At 36.0% G+C, this 19,268-nt stretch overlaps 2 protein-coding genes across 3 annotated transcripts; both read right to left on the bottom strand.

The window, feature by feature from the left end:
* Window positions 1–518: 518 nt before the first annotated feature.
* Window positions 519–2,624, bottom strand: SUB1 (calcium ion binding protein). The gene has a single exon (XM_028064977.2). The coding sequence runs from the start codon at window positions 2,438–2,440 to the stop codon at window positions 716–718; it is 1,725 nt and encodes a 574-aa protein (XP_027920778.1). The 5' UTR covers window positions 2,441–2,624; the 3' UTR covers window positions 519–715.
* Window positions 2,625–3,293: 669 nt separating this feature from the next.
* Window positions 3,294–10,890, bottom strand: ACD1-LIKE (ACD1-like protein). Of its 2 annotated transcripts, XM_028059746.2 has the most exons (7): window positions 10,253–10,886; window positions 9,592–9,779; window positions 9,310–9,395; window positions 9,057–9,220; window positions 8,566–8,754; window positions 7,657–7,844; window positions 3,294–3,773 (listed from the first exon to the last, which is right to left on the bottom strand). In XM_028059746.2, exons 1-7 carry the CDS (start codon window positions 10,766–10,768, stop codon window positions 3,518–3,520), a joined length of 1,587 nt encoding a protein of 528 aa, XP_027915547.1. In that variant the 5' UTR covers window positions 10,769–10,886; the 3' UTR covers window positions 3,294–3,517. The 2 variants fall into 2 exon arrangements, with proteins under 2 accessions (XP_027915547.1, XP_085527401.1); XM_085671275.1 differs by lacking the exon at window positions 8,566–8,754 and having other exon boundaries at window positions 10,253–10,890.
* Between the last annotated feature and the right edge of the window lie 8,378 nt (window positions 10,891–19,268).

The following is a 19,268-nucleotide window of genomic DNA, read 5'->3' as shown; positions in this document are numbered from 1 at the left end:
GGTTCCAATTTAGAGATGCCACCACACATTAGAGAGGGAGTAATCTGTAATCTCAATAACACAGACCTTCTATGGGTTGTAGACATGACACGTGCAAGGGAAGAAAGATTGATACAATGAAAGTCATCCTCAAGTTGAAAATTAGTGTCATTTGTTGGCCGTGGCACGGGGTAAACTTGATATTCCTAGCAGTCAAAATACAGAAGTAAAGGAAGTGTAGGTAGATGAGTCACATAATAATTTGGGCTATGCATGGATCTTGTCAAAAGTTTGGATGGAACATCATCGGGGCAACAACGTGGTGTGTTTAAAGATGAAGTGTAGTCATCCATATATTTTATCGTATTCATATGACTTCAGAAAAATTATATAATGCAGAGCAACTACCAAACGCAAACATCAAAGATAATGAAATCTCAATGGGCTTCCTACGCAAAGAACCCTTCTTAAATTTCAATACAGTGTGGTCATTTTAGAAACAGACATTCTGATGAGAAAGGAGAACAAAAGAATAAGAATGATTTTAACAGCTTGAGCCAATTGAAGGAAAGTGTATGTATACAAAATCATGATAAACAACAAAATCAATACAATAAAAGAACGGGCAAGTACAACAAGTAGCTCATATTCAACCCAATTGTATGAATCTGAAACTGAATCCAAAGAGTGTACCATGTATTCTAAATAAGCATCAACACCAGTAGTGCCAACCTGATCAACATGTATTGACCCCATCCTTGCAATCTTTAGTCAAATTATAGAATGTTTCCACACGTGTCTTTCCACGGTAAAAGACCTCTGTATCCACTGCAACTCTCATGTACCCATCAAACTCAACAGGCTTTCCATTGTTGAGAAGAGTCGTCTCGTTATACCATTCACTCGTGTTTCCCCACATTTCCTTGTAATCATCAAGCAAATGGACCTTGTAATTTGACCTCAACTTGTCGAAGTAATTATAATAAGGCTCATTGGTGGCAACATACAAATGTCTCCAAGGTTGAACCATTCCTTTAAGCTTCTCAAGAATAGCATCCGGCGACGTATCGTAATCCAAATGAGGCCACAGCTCCTTGTTCTGAGCTTTTTCTCCCCGAACCACATGAACTGCATCAAAATCCCAGTCCAACCTTCCACTAATCTCCGTTACAATATTCATCAACCTCTTCGATTTCCACAAAGCATGCCATGGCCTCTGAATATACTTAGCAGCCTCACCTTCACAAACCCTGTACCAATAATTCTCAGGCTCAGGTGCATCAAACTGCCTCCATATAATCGTACTCTTGTCCTTCTTAAGCTGCATAGGAGTCACCTTGTGAGTGACAACCTTCCTAACAGGAACCCTCTTCTTCTTCAAATGAGTTTTATCCCACTTCTTCCAATCCCTCAAGAACTCACCTTCCTCAACAATCGAAGCTGTCTCCTTCAAATGCTCGAAATCGAAATAGTACCTGAAATCCTTCCCTTCCTCATCCTTGTTACTGGGATTATAACTGGAAGCCAAACAAACACTCAAATCCATAACAAAAGTCCTGTTCAAATACATAGCTTCCCCCAACCCACACAAGAAACTCCACAAATAATGATTCATCCCCTTGCAATAATCCCCACCACGTGAATAATACAAATATTTCCCATTCCTAAAGTTGCTCTCCGATCCCAAAGTCGGAATCGTGTCATTGATCTCATCATCGCGGGCAGAAACCCGCGGCGGCAGGGTCTTACCACCCCTGCCAGCGCCAGTCCTCGTAAAGTTCCGGCGAGCATTGGCCCCGGAGTGCCACCCACCGGCGTGCACCACCTTGTACCTGCAATCGTCGGTGACGCTGATCTTGAAGCGGCGAAAGTCGCGGTACTTGCGCCACGACCGCTCGCGCTTGTTCCGGAAGCGCCACGCGACGTCGCACTCGCCGGTGGAGGAGCCGTTCATCGGCGGCTGATAGTCGAAGAAGGCAATGGACTTGAACGCGCGGAGGTTAAACCTCTGAACAGCAATAAGGACGCGAGGATCGGAGCAATTTAGGGTTAAGTCACAGTCGGCGACAGAGGGCAGCGGCGGGGCTGTGGAGTTGGCGGTGGAATTTAGAATTCGCTGTTCGGTTTTCTCGATGACGGCTTCGGTTACAGCGGCGGCGGAAGGGGTCGGCGGGGGTAGGGGAGGGTCCTGAGGCGAGGGGGCGAGGTCCTCGCCGGTTTTGATGACGGAGGAGTCGATTTGAAATGTGGCATTTTGAGATTGGGTGAAGAGGTTGGTTAGGGCTGGGGTGGACTGGAGCCATGGGTCTGGTGGTTGGTAGGTTATGGCTATGACAGTGAAGATTAGAACGGAGAAGACGAAGACGGAGAAACAAAGGTTGCTTATGAGTTTTATGATGTTTTGTGCAATGGGTTCGGTTCTGCCACTGTTGCTACCGGTGGTGGAGTTGGAGTCCTTCATTTTTAGGTTTGAGATCTGAATCTGAGAAAGAGAAGAAGGTAGGGTTAGAGAAAGAGGTTAATGGTGACGGTGACGATGATGGCGACGGTGGATCTGAATCTGGTGACCCGTCATTCAGTGGTGTAAGTGTAAGTATAGTGTGCTAACTTCTTCACTCTTCCGTTTCCGTTTACTTGTTTGTTTGTATTTACTAACCCATTATAAATCACTAACCGTTGTTTACCAAATCATATTGTTCAAACATTTTATTTTTATCAACCCCTGTCAATAGATTAATTCAATCATTTTGTTTACAATTAAATCTTTCTTACATCTGTTTTTGAAAATATATTTTAAAGCAAAATTTGTTTTTAAATGTATAGTGTTCAAAATTTATTTCTAATTTTATAAAAAATAATTTTTTTATGTGTGAATTGAATTGAAGTTTTATTAGATGTATCTTGTTTTTAATTACTTTTTTAATGAATCAAAATGATTAAAGATTTTTCATCCGATTAAATATATAAACATTTCGTCGCCCTACTTTATTCCGAGAAGAAACACTGCAATATTCATTGTTACCAATCTCCCAGTTTTAAATTACTTGCTATTTAAGGAATATCTTGATATATTCATTTATTATTATAACTATAACAAAAATCACCATTTTACTAAAATTTTCCTACCTGAATTGTCACCGAGTAATAAGAATTGTATGAGGAATTAATTATTTCTGATTTTGCAAGCAAAGGGGGCGAGGCGACTAATATTGTAATAATTCACAGTTAAAGGGGGAAAACATTATTGCTGAAAAACAAATAAAACAAGAGATTATGAAGCTTCTTCCATAATCCTATGATGAGAAGACAAAGGATAAATAATGGGAGATCTGTTTCAGTTTGAAACTTGAACATCTCTTCATTACATTCTTAGTTTTCTTTGTATTTTTGGAAGCAACCCAACACAACATAATACTTTTCACACCGATCAGTTCCGTTTTTGGCACTTGAGAAAATTTGGGTTTATTCTTGTGGAGCTTTCGTATGGTATGGATATATACAAATATATATGTGGTTGAAGAACAATGGAAAACACATTTCAGCGGAATGCATGGTCGTAATCATGATAACGGAAGTTTTTGTATATGAAGTGAGCCAACCAGCGAGACAATGCAAAGGATAGTACTGCTAACACAACCAATGAGTTTCTTGTTGCCACTGACATTGTACCTTGCTTCATGGTTGCCACAATCCCAACTGAAGCAACAGATATGATCTGCAGCATTACTTCAACCACATTCAGGCTCTTGTATGCAGAATTGCAGCTCTTGCAGTTCACAACATGGGACCAGTACCTGTTCAAATTAAATTGTAGCCAACAATGTTAGTGGCAAGAAATTTTCAAGGCCAAAATGAAAACCAAAAAGCTTTCCCTTCAATCCAATGAAGGATCAAGCTGCTTTTCCAATCACAGCAAGCTCAAATGACACAAAATGTTGGACCATTTCCATCATTTGGGAATGAGTTACATGTTGAAAAGTCAACTTGTTCGTGGAGTTCCTCTTTCTTATATTATTTTCATTGATGATTTAACTAGAATGTGTTGGATTTATTTTCTTAAACACAAATCAAAAGCGGCTGCAACATTTTAGAAGTTCAAAGCTCACGTTGACAATAGGAGCTACTCAAGTTCAAATTTTGAGGTCAAATAATGTTGTACGAGTACGTGGCTAATCAATTTGAGCAATTCTTTGATGAAGCAGTGATGGAACATCAACTAACAGCTCGTTAGACTTCTCAAGAAAATGGAGCGAGTGAAAGCAAAAATGGATGAATTGTGGAGAAGCCTAGTTGTATGCTTTATCAAGAGGAATCACCAAAGGTGTGGGTTGAAGCTGCAAATACAACTTTATTCATTCAAAATAGGCTTCCTACTTGAAATTCGAGAATCAAACTCCTTTTGAGGCCTGGTCTAGTTTTAAACTTTCTTTTAATTTTTTATTGTGGTTGCTTGTGCTACTCACATATATGTATGTATCTTAAGTGTGATAAATTTGACAGAAGGGCTGAACCTGCAGATTGGATATTATAAGCCTCAAACCGTAAAAAGTGCTTATTTTCAATGATTTGCATTTCATGGAAGATGAAAGCTAATGCTGGAGTGACTCAAAGAAGAATCAAAGTCTTGCAATTGAGTTTGAAGAAACGGTTAGCACTTTGTTAGACAACAACTCTATAATCTTGTGAACAAACTTTATTCACCTCTTGTGTTGTTGTTATTCATACAATACATTATATTTATAGACCCACATTTCCTCACCATTGTACTCTCAACAGCTATAAACGGCTAACTTATTAACTACTTAGACTCCAACGGCTAGTGCATTAACCACTCACAACAGCTAGTTTCTTACAACGGCTAGTTACCCATAGTGGTTAATACATTTAAGTTTATTAAAAACCCAACAAAACTCCCTTGTAAACTTAAATGTTTCTTTTATTCTCCATCTTTGTTCCTTTATTCTTCATCACGGCTTCCAACGTGCAATAACTCTTCCCACATTGTGCTTGTCCCTTTCATGAATAGTTAAGTTCTTCGCTTTTTCATGATTGACTTCCCTTTCACTTTATCTATGGTTGACCTGTACTTCGCTTTTCCTGTGGCTAACTTGTTCTCTGCTCTCTCAGTTTTTGCATCCTTACTGGCAAACTTGTTTTTCTCTTTGGCCGACTTGTTACTCATTGGGTTCTTTGTCTTTGTGGCCGACTTGTCGTCAACTGAGTTCTTATCAATAGGCCGACTTCCTTTTGAATGATCAGACCACACCCACGTATTATTGTGCTCAATCTCCTCATCCATTTCAAGTCGCCACTTCTCATCTTGCACCTCCAGTGCAACTCTCAGATCCTTCTCAACTTGTAACTGTTCTTGCAAACTTGAATTCTCCATGCTACTTGGTCTTCTTGCCGAGTTCACCACTTGCTTATGCTCAGCTCCCGAGCTACACGCCATCATCAACAATGTCGCTTCTTCTTCAACATCTTTTGTGAGGTTGATCGTCTCTTCCTTTCTACTTTCAGATCTATAATCTTTGGCAAAATGTCCGGACTTACCACAACTGAAACACTTGCTTGAGTAACAGTCCTTTGCATAATGACCATACTTGCCACACTTGAAACACTCAACATTTGAGTTGCTTGATTGACCTCCTCTCCATGGACCTCATCCTCTTCCGTGCCAATTTTGTTGACTAGATTGTTCTTTCTCTTCTTGTCCTTGGCTTCTACCACCAAGACCGCTTCTTATACCTCCTCGATATCGTCCTCTACCTTGAGTGTTCTGAGCTTTCTCATCTTTAATTGACATCTTCGTTTGGAGTAATTGATCAAGTGGCTCCCACTTCTTCTTCTTTCGTTGTTTGTGTGCTTCAAGAGATCCTGCAAGCTCTTCAACCGTGAGCTTTGATAGGTCCTTGGACTCCTCAATCGCACACACCACATTCTCGAAGTTGTTTGTCAATGACCTCAAGATCTTCTCCACAACTCGGCTAGCGGGTAACGTCTCTCCATTTCTAGCAAGTTGGTTCGCCACGGTTTCAACTCGAGTAATGTACTCGGCTACTCCTTCGGTCTCTTTCATCCTCATGCTCTCTAATTCGCCTCTAAGTGTTTGAAGTCGCACCTGCTTCACTCGGTCATCTCCCTTATATGCCTTCTCCAAAATATCCCACGCTTCTTTTAAAGATTTGGCACTTGCAATCTTCTCAAAGCCAGACTCGTCCACAGCTTGGTACAGGATGTACAAAGCTGCCTTGTCTTTCACACGTGCGTCTTTCAGCACTTTCAACTGGGCATTTGACCAACCTGTAGTGTTGGTGGGTTCATCGAAACCATCTTCAACCACCTCCCAATTTTCTTGGGATCCAAAAAGGGCCTTCATTTTGAGACTCCAATTGTCATAGTTGACAACCTTTGTCAACTTGGGCAGGGAAATACTATTTGTAAGACTGGCCATCTCACTTTCTTTTTTTCTCAAACACTTAGCTCTTTTTTTTCAAGCACTCAAGCTCTCTAGCTCTCTCTCTTTTCCACTCAAACACTCAAGCTAACTGGCTCTGATACCACTTTGTTAGCACTTTGTTAGACAACAACTCTATAATCTTGTGAACAAACTTTATTCACCTCTTGTGTTGTTGTTATTCATACAATACATTATATTTATAGACCCACATTTCCTCACCATTGTACTCTCAACAGCTATAAACGGCTATAAACGGCTAACTTATTAACTACCTAGACTCCAACGGCTAGTGCATTAACCACTCACAACGGCTAGTTTCTTACGACGGCTAGTTACCCATAGTGGTTAATACATTTAAGTTTATTAAAAACCCAACAGAAACAATAAATGATTCGCATTTTGTGGCACAAGGTTACTTTTTGATATCTACCTAAGGAGAAATACAACAATGTGCAACATAGCTATGGGTGAACCAGCCAGTCTGGAAGAAGCTGTTATGAAGGAGAAATAGCTGCAATGAAGGAGGAGCTGTCCATGATTTACAGAAATCAGACATGGGAGCTGGTTTCAAGATCACAAGATAGATATGCCATTGGGTTGAAATGGGTGTTTAGAACAAAGTTCAATTGTGGCTTTATAAACAGGAACAAAGCAAGATTCGTGGTGAAATGCTACTCTTAAACATTTGGAACCGACTACTATATGCACGTCTAATCCGCCTTTAAGGCTTTTTACAAAAAGAGATTTATGTTGAGCAACCAGAAAGTTGTGTGATCAAAGGTAAAAAAGACAAGTTGTACTTGCTAAGAAAAAGCTTTATATGAAGCCCCAAGGGTGTGGTACAACATAATTATTGATCATCTGCAGCTATTGATTGGGTTTTCAAACAAGCCTATCTAATATATCAGTTTCCCCAAAAAAAACAAACTTTCATCTTACGTTTCTTCTTTGCTACTTCTTTGTTACATTTCTTTATCTCTAAAAAACTAACAGATCTATAACAAGTTTACCCTTTTAAAGCTGTCAACTTGTAAATAATTCCATACATAGAAGGACTAATCTGTATAGACTTTTTCATGGACCAAAGCAACAGAAGTTGCCACATCCAGTGACCAAAAGGTATACGTGTACCAACTCTTCCCTTAAAACATATTGAAGGAAGAAGCAAATCTATTTGAAATATAGCAAATTGAAACCTCCATGTTCAAGTGCAATACCTGTCCATAAGCTGTTCTCTAGGAGGTGTTGAAGGAAGAGCTCCACTGTATTTTCCTCTCCATTCAAGTTGACCACCTGCATATTTCTTTAACCACTTTCTGAAACCAATAACAAGGGCATCTGACTTTGTAGGAACAAAACAGGCTTTTTGCCAATTGTTTGGACCAATATCCCTTATTTTATGTTCCTATCAGAAGAATTTAAGAACCAAATATAAGGAGTCAAACTAAAGTGGACATAAATTTCAGCAGACCGAAAATTTGTGATAGTTACTGAAATCTGTGAGATCAATCTGTCAAAGTTAAAGAAACTAACATAAACAATCAATTAAAAATATTGAGAAAAGAGATTTTAAACATTAATAACCTGTGCACAAATTCAATGATAAAGTCAAGATGTCTGCTACCAAACATTTGTATTCAAAATATCATCTACGAATACTTTGATCAAATTTTTTGTTGCAAATGGCCACGTATGCTAATAAACACAGACGCAAGCTAAATAAACTAATCAATTGAAAAAGTTATAGTTACTGAATTTTGGATTGCTAATATGTAATAGTAACTACTAATATGTTTCTTTTATTATTTTCATGGGCAAAAGAGGAGATGTAAACCATAGGATTCGTGTAGGATGATTGAAATGGAAGAGTACCTCGAGTGTTACCAATGATAAGAAAAAGTACTACTCAAACTTCAAGGAAATTTATGTGTATAAATAAGATTTCCAACAAAAAATTGTTTAGTTCATGTATCGAATACTAACTTGTGAAATAAGTTGTTGCAGCTCTTTGTTATTACTTTGTTTAGTATAATATAACTTGTAATAATTTGAGGAGGAAAAAACAGAGACTAATGGAACTGATTAGTCAACTGGATAAATGGTTTATACATTATAATAGAAATTACCTCAACATGGAGGAGATATAAATCTGAATCTAGAATCAGGTTTTGTCCCACATGAAATATCCATCGTGGTACAATTTTGTCCATCCACTTTCCAAAGTTTCTTGGGAAGCACCATATTAATCTACTTTTACCAGGACTAACCGGAATACAGATAAAGATTAAAGCCATTTTCTTCTGAGCTAATGGTTTCTGCATAAAGTTTAACACACATCATGCAACAAATAAAGAAACTGCATATTTATTGTTTTTGATCTAAAGATAGCATCTACTCAACATGTTAGTGACGGGTTTATTTTTAGAGGGTGTATTCATTAGAGAGAGATTATATATGTGTGACATAAGTCCAACTCACATAAAGAACTGGTATCATTTTTAATCCAAAACCTTAAGACAATGAGTTTATAAGTCTTTTTTCTTATACGATTTTAACTTTGTCATTTTCTACCCAATTTGAGATTTAGACTCACACTTGAATTATTCCTAACAGTTACCTTTGTTTCACCAGATGAGGAAGGTTGATCTGGAGTATATGCATAAAAAATGCATGGTGGAATAAATCTGCTTTTGGTCAAACCCTGATCTGCTATAAAACCATTGATATCTAACTTTTCAACATGCAATTCAAGTGGCTTGCCCCCTTCTCTATCAGCTTTCACTGTCAATAAGCTCTACATATGTAAGTGTCATATATATAGTAAATAGAAATTTACTCAAAGTGAAGAAAGATACATCTTACAAGCCTACCTTTTGGTTCTCCAGTACGCATTAGTCCATAGTGTGCATATGGAACATGTGCAGGATCCATTAGATTTTCTATCAGTATTTCATACCTGGAATTGCATAATCATTTTGTAAGAAAGATACACAAAGAAGGAAATATGGTTGTACTATGATGCACGAATACAAAACCTCCATTACGACACATATCTATGCCGATTAGCAATCCCAAGGAAAAAAAAAATAGAAGTGGTTCATGTAAAAGAAAGTGAGATACATATCTACAATACAGGAAAGATCATATCATACCCGTAAGGAATGTCTCTGTTTCCCATTAATTTAGTATAAGATGGATCATCTATTTCTGGTATGTATGGAGGCCTTTTTCTTGTAATAATATCTTCATATTGAGGATCAGTATTGGGCCAGAACCACAAGATATCATTCTGCACCGAACTTGGGTAACAAGCTACACATGCTTTTTTGGACGTATGAATCTGCACAATTTGTCACCAAATTTAGTGACTATCAAATTGTCCCATCTGCAACTATATTTAGATAGCATATAGAGAGCAAAGAATAAACGAAACTTCTAAACTTGGGGTGTAAATGTTACTCACTTTTAATTTATAGGGTTATTAAAAACAAAGTACAAGTCTACTGAAACATAACATCAGATCAACATAACTCACAAGGCACTACTCATGTTCCAAGAATCAACATAATATGGTCACACCATCAATGTTGTATACGTTTCAAAACATGAAATTGTGACAAACTAAAATTAACGCCAGGAAATGAGTAAATGGTGCGTGCAAATCAGAATCTCTTGATTGCAAAAGGGGCTGAAAAGTAAGCATTTTGTAGTATGTTCTGGATACGAAGGAAAGGAAACATAAAAATGCACTGAATTTAGAAGTAATAGTAGAACAACATTCATGAACTAGAATTAATGATGAAGAGCAATTACCGGAGGGCCATCAGAGGGTGCCTGAGGAATGAACTTGCATTCTCCTTTGCCATTGAAACACCAGCCATGGTATACACACTGCAACCTTCCCCATTGATCAATCCTTCCCTCAGACAAGGGGGCTAATCGGTGAGGACAAGCATCATCTTGAACCTGCCAAGCACCCTCATTCCTATCCCACCACACAACCACATCAATTCCTAACACCCTCTTCCCATGAGGTTTCCTCTTGTCCAAGTCACAAATTGGCATCAAAGGGTACCACTGAGAGTACCAATCAATTTTTTCTGATTGCCCTTCAAATTCTGACTCAGCCTCAGGCTGGTTACTTGATTCTGTCAATGGAGGGGGCGACAAGGCAGTGAAAAGCTTGGATTTTGAAATGCCCCAAGAAACCAAAGAAATAGGTGAATTCACATGGTTTCTCAAGAATATGGATTTCCTAAATGGGGTTGGTATTTCTGGTGCTGTTGGGATGTGAAGTGTGCCAACAGAAAAAGCACACACAGCTTCCATGTTCCTTCCTGCAAACAAGGAACAAGAGTACAAGAAGAGACGAAAGTAGCAGAGTAATAAACAATGGACACCCCAAATTATGTACTGCAATTCAAAACTAGAGGCTCGTGTTTAATGTTCATTTTTATGTGATAATGAAATTTTAGGGTCGTTCCAATTAGAATTCCATTTGTTGCCATGTTGGCTTTTCAGTGAACTTTGAATTAAGCACCTTATCCCCTTGTGGCATTTGATGAAAGATCACAAAGCCACGTGGATGATGAAGAGCTTTGAATGGACAAGAACAAATGAAGAACAAAAATCACTCACCTGCATGGTTAAAACGTAAGATTCATCTGTGTAACTTTCAAAGGTGTCTGTTATTAGTTACAATTAGTTGCCATTTAAGTTAACATAATGTCTTAATCGTATTTATTTACTAATTAATTAATTTAAAAACACTTTCTATTTTTAAAATAAAATATTTTAAATGAATAAAATTCTAAGTAAGTGAAAAATAATTTGAAGGAGAAAAAAAATATGATACTTTGTTACAATCACTATACTAAAAGTAAAATTTTGCATGACTTAATTGAACAGTATTTTTTATTTTATAACTTTTGAAGGTTATTTTAGACTTTTACTAATTTAATTCAACCAAGTAAATTTATCTAAAGTGACCAAATATTTGAATGAATTCATTACTTATTATTTCTTTATCGAGTACATCCTTCTAAAATTAATGTAATTGTATATTTAAAGCTTGAATTTAATATTTTTTGTTAAACTCAAACAATTTTGTGTCCATTAACTTATATTGCATTATGCATATTACGATTACTAAATAATAATGTTATATTCAACATTAAACTGCAAAACAGCTTTTGAGTTATAAAATGCACTAAATCTGGGTGACATTTCATATTCAAAATTATTTTAAAAACCATGGAAGGATTATTTCCATTTCAAATTTTTTTAGGAGTTTTGAAAATATGAGAAATATAAAAAAAATATTTTATAAAGAAATTTTTATTTTTATTTTATTCATATAATATTATATATATAACATCTATTTGAATATTAGTTATAAAATTGAAATATTTTTTAAAAATTAATTTAATTAAAAATATATTAAGTAAATATTTTCAGCATTATTTTATTTGATGTAAGTTTAATTATGTTTTTGGTCTCATTTTTGTAGCAAAATATCGGTTTGGTCCCTCTATCTTTACTTATCTCAATTTGATCCTTGTTTTAGGAGATTTGATGCAATCAAGCCATTTCCATTAGTGGAAGGAAATATGTCACATGTCGTTATTACACTTTTTGATAGTGAAAACTATGATCTATGGGGGATAATGATGCAAACATATCTAGAGGGACTAGATCTATGAGAAGTCGTGGAGAAAGATGATATTCCCTTGCCTGAAAATCTCACAGTGGATCAAATCAAAGCGTATAAAGACAAAAAAATGAGAAAGGCAAAGTCAAATTCATACTTGTTCGCAAGTGTTTCACAAATGATTATGACCAGGATCATGACTCTAAAGTCTCCCAAAGAAATTTGGGAATACTTGAAAGCAGGATATGAAGGGAACGAGAATATTCGAGGCATGAACGTTGTGAAATTGATAAAGAAGTTCGAGATGCAAAGGATGAAAAAGTCAGAGACAATTAAAGAATACTCAAACAAATTATTGGGTATTGCTAACAAAATAAAATTGTTGGAAAAGGAGTTTCCATATTCCAGACTTGTTGAGAAAATTATGGTGACAGTGTCGGAAATATATGAGGCATCTATTGCTTCCTTAGAAAACATAAAAGATTTGTCTACAATTACCTTGACAGAGGTGATACATGTCTTGCAAGCACAAGAACAACGAAGATTGATGAGAGAAGATCATGACACGGTTGAAGGTAATTTAAATTACACTGAAGAGAATGCTCTCATAGTAAAAAACAATAGAAGGAGTAAATACAACCACATTCAGGTTTTCCATCTTGTCCCTATTGCAAGAAAAAAGGTCATCAACCCAACTAGTGTTGGTGGAGGCCAAATGTCAAATGTCACAAATGCAGTCAATTGGGACATGTGGAAAATGTATACAAATTGTGAAGGATAAAGTAGAGGAGGAACTACTCCTTACAACATCATGTGTCATAACCAACAAATCTACAAAAGATTGGATTATAGATAGTGGTTCTACAAACCACATGACTCATGATAAATAACTTTTTCAAGGAACTCAATAAATCAAATATTTTCAAGGTAAGAATTGGGAATGGAGAACAACTTGTTGTGAAAGGTACAAGAATTGTTTCAATTAAAACTCATTCAGGTATAAAATTAAGTTTTTTATATCTTATATGTTCTTGAAATTACTCAAAATCTGTTAACCTGAGATTACTCAAAATCTGTTAAGTATTACTCAAATGTTAGACAAAGGTTATAAAATCTCCTTTGAAAATAAAGTTTGTGTGATCAAAAATTCTAAGAACATAAAAATATTCAAAGTCCACATGAAAGACAAAATAAAGAGAGTATAAAAGAATGATCAAAATCAAAAGAAGATGAATATCTCTTAAAAGTGGTCCAAGTGAAGAAAGTAAATGAAAGTCCACATTCTAATATTCATCAAAGGTCCAATGTCACTACCATGAAATCCATAATTGAGAAATAAGATGTTGGGAAATAGAGGATCTTTCAAAAGGGAATAAGAGTCTAGAAACATGATCTTTGCATTTATGGCAGCAGTTTTGAACCAATCAATGATGCGTTGCAGGTCTATTTTAGAGACCATGTTTTGATTCCTAATACCATCTAAGTTCATCCGTAATTGTGCGGTAAGCTTTGGTGTTTCAATTTTGATTTGGCCATTATTTCACAATCAGTTTTGATTTGGTCTTTAATTTTTTACCGTTGTTCACCATTTGCAAGGTCCTTTCACATCTATAAATAGATGTCTTTTGCCTCCTCCAAGACACACCAATTGAGCTTTCATTCTCCTTTCCTATATCTTTTGTTTTCTTAGTTCTTCCTTCCTCTTATTATTATAGGTCTAATTACTTACTCGTTTTAGAGTACCTTGTTAGTTATGAGATTCTCGAAAGATCCGAGAAGTTCCTGTTGTATCCTGGGGGACTTGTGCAACGCACTGCGGATAAGTCCTTAAGGACAGTGATTTTACACACCTCAGAAAGTACCTTTTTTTGTGATTTGTTAGATATTTACAACAATCTTAAGGACTTATGGCTGACAACAACAACAACTCTACTACTCTAGAGAATCAAAATATTTTCGGAACTCATACCATCTTTGCAAAACCATTTTCGGATGTATCAAAAATTGAGGTATTCTCTGGGCAGAATTTTCGATGCTAACAAGAATGTGTGTCGTCTACTCTTTTAGACATGTATGGAGTAGCTATGACTCTCTCAACTTCAAAACTTGACGAATACAATGCCAAACAAGCGGAAGATTGGGCTCATGCAAACAAGGTATGTCGACACACCTTACTTAGTGCCTTGTCTAATGATATGTTCGATGTGTATTGCTCATATAAGGAAGCAAAAGAAATTTGGGATTCATTGATTCTCAAATATACTGCCGAAGACGTTGCCCGACAAAGATTCATCATAGGGAATTACTACCACTGGGAGATGATCGAAGATAAAGACATTAAGATTCAAATCAACAAATATCACAAACTACTTGAAGATATCAAAGCAGAAAACATACTTCTGCTTGATGAGTTTGTTTTAGAACTTCTGATCGAGAAATTGTCGTTGTCCTGCACTAACTATAAACAACAACTGAAACACAGACACAAGCAAATGACATTTCAAGAGCTCATTACATACATCATAATTGAAGATACCAACAGGAAGGAGTGTGCTACTACAAAGGCCAAAGCACTATCTGCAACGACAAACGTGGTAGAAGACAAACCTGCTTCAAAAAGGTACAAGAACAAACTTGATCACGAAAGGAAAAATAACTTTTGAAATTTATGTTCTAATGGATCTAACCCCGTTTTTAAGAAAAAGGGTAATTGCTTCGTGTGTGGGAAGTCAGGCCATCATGCAGCTCAGTGCAGGCGTAGAGCAAGAAACGACAATCCTCCTAGGGTAAATATAGCCCAAGGGGAAGATACTATAGTTGCGGTCGTTTCTCAAGTAAATTTGATGACCAATGTGAGCAAGCGGGTGGTAGACTTTGGTGCTACTAGGCATATTTGTGCAAACAAGAGTGCTTTTACCTTCTACACTAGTGTATGGGATGGAGAAGAACATGTTTATCTTGGTGATTGCAGGACAACTCTAGTCCTAGGAAAAGGAAAGGTTCTTCTAAAACTCACATCTGGGAAGACTCTAGCCTTGAGTGATGTGCTACATGTGCCCTCTATCAGAGTTAATCTAATTTATGTATCACTATTGGGAAAAGTGGTGGTTAAAGTGTCATTTGAATCTGATAAGGTCTTTGTAATGACAAAAAATAATGTTTTTGTGGGGAAGGGATATTGTGATCAAGGTCTCTTTGTACTCAATATTTCAGAAATTATAAATGAATCATGTTCTTCTGCTTATATCTTTGACTCATATGATATGTGGCATGCTAGATTAGGACATGTGAATTCATCATATGTTATGAAATTGCAACGACTAAGATTAATTAATATGAATGATAAGCAAAGTGGTAAATGTGATGTATGTGTAGAATCCAAAATAACTAAGAAAACATGTTATCATGTAGAATGTTAAATTGAATTGTTAGGGTTAATTCATACTGATTTAGCTGATTTAAAACAAACCATGTCAAGAGGTGGTAAAAATTATTTTGTAACCTTTACAGATGATTATTCTAGATACACTAAACTGTACTTAATCAAACGTAAGGATGAAGCCTTTGATGTGTTTTTAACTTATAAAATAAAAGTGGGAAATCAATTGAGTAAGAAAATTAAGAGGATTAAATCAGATAGAGGTGGTGAATATGTTTTATTTAATGACTTTTGTGTGAAAGAAGGTATTATCCATGAAGTAACCCCACCATATTCACCCGAGTCTAATGGAGTAGCTGAGAGGAAAAATAGAACTCTTAAGGAAATGATGAATGCCATGCTTATTAGTTCTAGTGCATCTGATAACCTTTGGGGAGAAGCCCTTCTTATTACATGCTTTTTACAAAATAGGATACCTCATAAGAAAACGGGTAAACTCCCTATTAGTTATGGAGAGGGTATCAACCTAATCTTAAATATCTAAGAGTGTTGGGGTGTCTAGCTAAAGTAATGTTACCCGATCCTAAGAAAAGAAAAATAGGCTCAAAAACCTCTGATTGTATGTTCTCGGGTTATGCTGAACATAATGTTGCCTATAGGTTTCTTGTTCTTAAAAGTGATGTGATTGAACATAATATTATTGTGGAGATAAAAAATGTTGAGTTTTTTGAACATATATTTCCTTTAAAGGTTAGTGATACAGTTGAACAACCTATAGATAATAATTGTGATGCCATGTGTGAGGGTTTGAGAAGAAGTAAAAGATAGATGAACGAAACTTCTTTTGGAGATGACTTTTATATCTATCTAGTTGAAAATGATCCAACAAGTTTTTTTTAGAGGCTACTAGTGCTCCTGATGCAAAACAGTGGGATAAGGCTCTTAGGACTGAAATTGAATCAATTGAGAAAAATAATACTTAGACCTTAGTAGATTTGCCTAAAGGAGCAAAACCCATTGGTTGTAAGTAGATCTTTAAGAAAAAATATCACCATGATGGATCCATAGATAAATATAAGGCAAAATTAGTAGATAAAGGTTTTACTCAGAAACCCAACATAGATTACTTTGATACCTTTGCCCCTGTGACTATGATTTCCTCTATTCGTTTTTTGTTAGCACTAGCAGCTACCCATAAGCTAGTGATACATTAAGATTGTTTTTCTGAATGATGAATTAAAGGAGGAAACCTGAAGGGTGTGTTGTCCCTGGTCAAGAAAATAAAGTGTGCAAACTTTTTAAATCTTTGTATGGATTAAAACAAGCACCAAAATAGTGGCATTAAAAGTTAGATATTGTCTTACTTTGTCATGGTTTTTCATCTAATGATGCTGATAAATGTGTGTACTCTAAATCTGAAAATGGCGAATGTGTCATTAAATGTTTGTATGTGGATGACATGTTAATTTTTGGTACATGCATTGATATAGTCTCTAGAACTAAATTGTTTCTATGATCTAAGTTTGAAATGAAAGACATGGGTGAAGTCAATGTGATTTTAGGTGTTAGAGTCATAAGGAAGGGATATAATATATTACTAATACATTGAAAAACTTCTTAGGAAGTTTGGATATTATGACTTTAAACCAGTGAGTACCCCTTAGGGAGATAGTATATTACTATCCCTGTTTCTCAACCTCAGTATGTCCAGATAATTGGGAGCTTACTATACTTAATGAGCTTTTCAAGACCTGATATTGCTTATGCAGTAGGTAGATTGAGTAGACACACTCAATGTCCTAATCAAGAGCATTAGGATGCACTTGGAAGGCTTATGAGATACTTAAGAGGTTTAATGGATTATGCCATTGAATATAGTATTTCCCGCTGTACTAGAAGGGTACAATGATGCTAACTGGATCTCTGATTCAGATGAAACAAAATTCACTAGTGGTTATGTATTCACACTTGAGGGTGGTGTGATTACATGTAGATCAGCTAGGCAAACAATTATTGCAAGATCAACAATGGAATCTGTAACACCCCAATTTGGTCTTACATAATTTGAGTTTGTTGCTCTCGAAATGGACGGTAGTGAGGCTGAGTGGTTGAAAAACTTCTTAGCAAACATTCCTTTAGGAATGAAACCAACCCCATTTGTATCTATACATTGTGATTGCCAATCAGCAATAACTATAGCTAAAAACAAAAACTATAATGGAAAGAATAAACATATACAATTGAGACATAATCTGGTTAAGCAGCTGCTAAAGAGTGGAACTATTTTCATTGATTATGTGAAGTCAAAACGGAATCTAGCAGACCCTTTGTCAAAATCCTTGGGAAGGAATATGATTTTAGAAACGTCGAGGAGAATGGAACTCAAGCCACTTGCAAACAAACAAGTGATGGTAATCCAACTTTTGTGATTAGAGATCCCATGAATAAGGTTCATATGGGTAAAAACAAGTCACTTGTTAGTTTTGATAACACTAAATTGATTTTAAATCAATTATGTCCATTCCTATGGTGTGCGTGAAAGTGTTAGAGGTTGCATTATTGAGAGGTTAAACTTTGTAAATTAAAATTCGATGTGGTGTAAGAATTTTTTAGTTTAAACAAAGTTTTAATGATTTTCATATCCCTTATGGGTGGTGTATGATTTGCAGCATACACTTGATGAAATCACCTATATGAGTGTCAAGTGGGGCCGCTTGTATGAGATCTTGGCATGATCTCTAGAGCACTCATGAATATCGGGCACACACATGGCGTAATAAGCGCAACAAGCATTAACAAGAAGGATTGTGGGGTGTATTGTGATTGATAAACCACTAACACATATCAAGTGTCTTTGGTCCATATAGCTTACTATACCAACTACATTGTGTGTTAAGTTTATCTGTCTAGGACTGGTTCATATAGCTTGTTATACCAGCTTTGATGCTTTACATCTTAGTTTAGACCCAAGATTTTGTTTTTCTTCTATATCCCCCCTTTTGTAATATGTGGGGGATTATTGGAAAATAGAGGATATTTCGAAAGGGAAGAAAAGTCTAGAAACAAGATCTTTACATTTATGGCAGCAGTTTTGAACCAATCAATGATGCGTTGCAAGTCTATTTTAGAGACCATGTTTTGATTCCTAATACCATCTAGGTTCATCCGTAATTGTGCTGCAAGCCTTGGTGCTTCAGTTTTGATTTGGCCATTATTTCACAATCAATTTTGATTTGGTCTTTAATTTTTTTACCGTTGTTCACCATTTGCAAGGTCCTTTCACATTTATAAATAGATGTCTTTTGCCTCCTCCAAGACAGACTAATTAAGCTTTCATTCTCCTCTCCTATATCTTTTGTTCTCTTAGTTCTTCCTTCCTCTTATTATTCTGGGTCTAATTCCTTACTCGTTTTAGAGTACCTTGCTAGTTCTAAGATCCTCAGAAGATCCGAGAAGTTCTTGTGAAACTTGCGTAACACACCACGGATAAGTCCTTAAGGACAATAATTTTACACGCATCAAGAAATACCCTTTTGTTTGTGATTTGTCAGATATTTACAACAGAAGATGATGTTGAGAGATGAAAACAAAATACAAATAAGAATATCAAAGTGAAGAAATATGTGATCGTATGGAAGAAGGAGAAAAACAATAATTACAAGCACAAACAAAATGAAGAAAATCAATCACTAAAAGATGGAGAATCAAATATGAAAATATAAATTTAAATAAAGATATTAAACAAAGAGAAAAGTTTAAAATATTACTTAATATATATATTTTATTTAAATTAATTTCTA

This window comes from Vigna unguiculata, chromosome 3 (genome assembly GCF_037176805.1).
Source record: "Vigna unguiculata cultivar grain cowpea cultivar isolate G323 ecotype 2 chromosome 3, ASM3717680v1, whole genome shotgun sequence".
NCBI lineage: Eukaryota > Viridiplantae > Streptophyta > Magnoliopsida > Fabales > Fabaceae > Vigna > Vigna unguiculata.
This window is presented reverse-complemented; position numbering and strand designations above follow the sequence as displayed.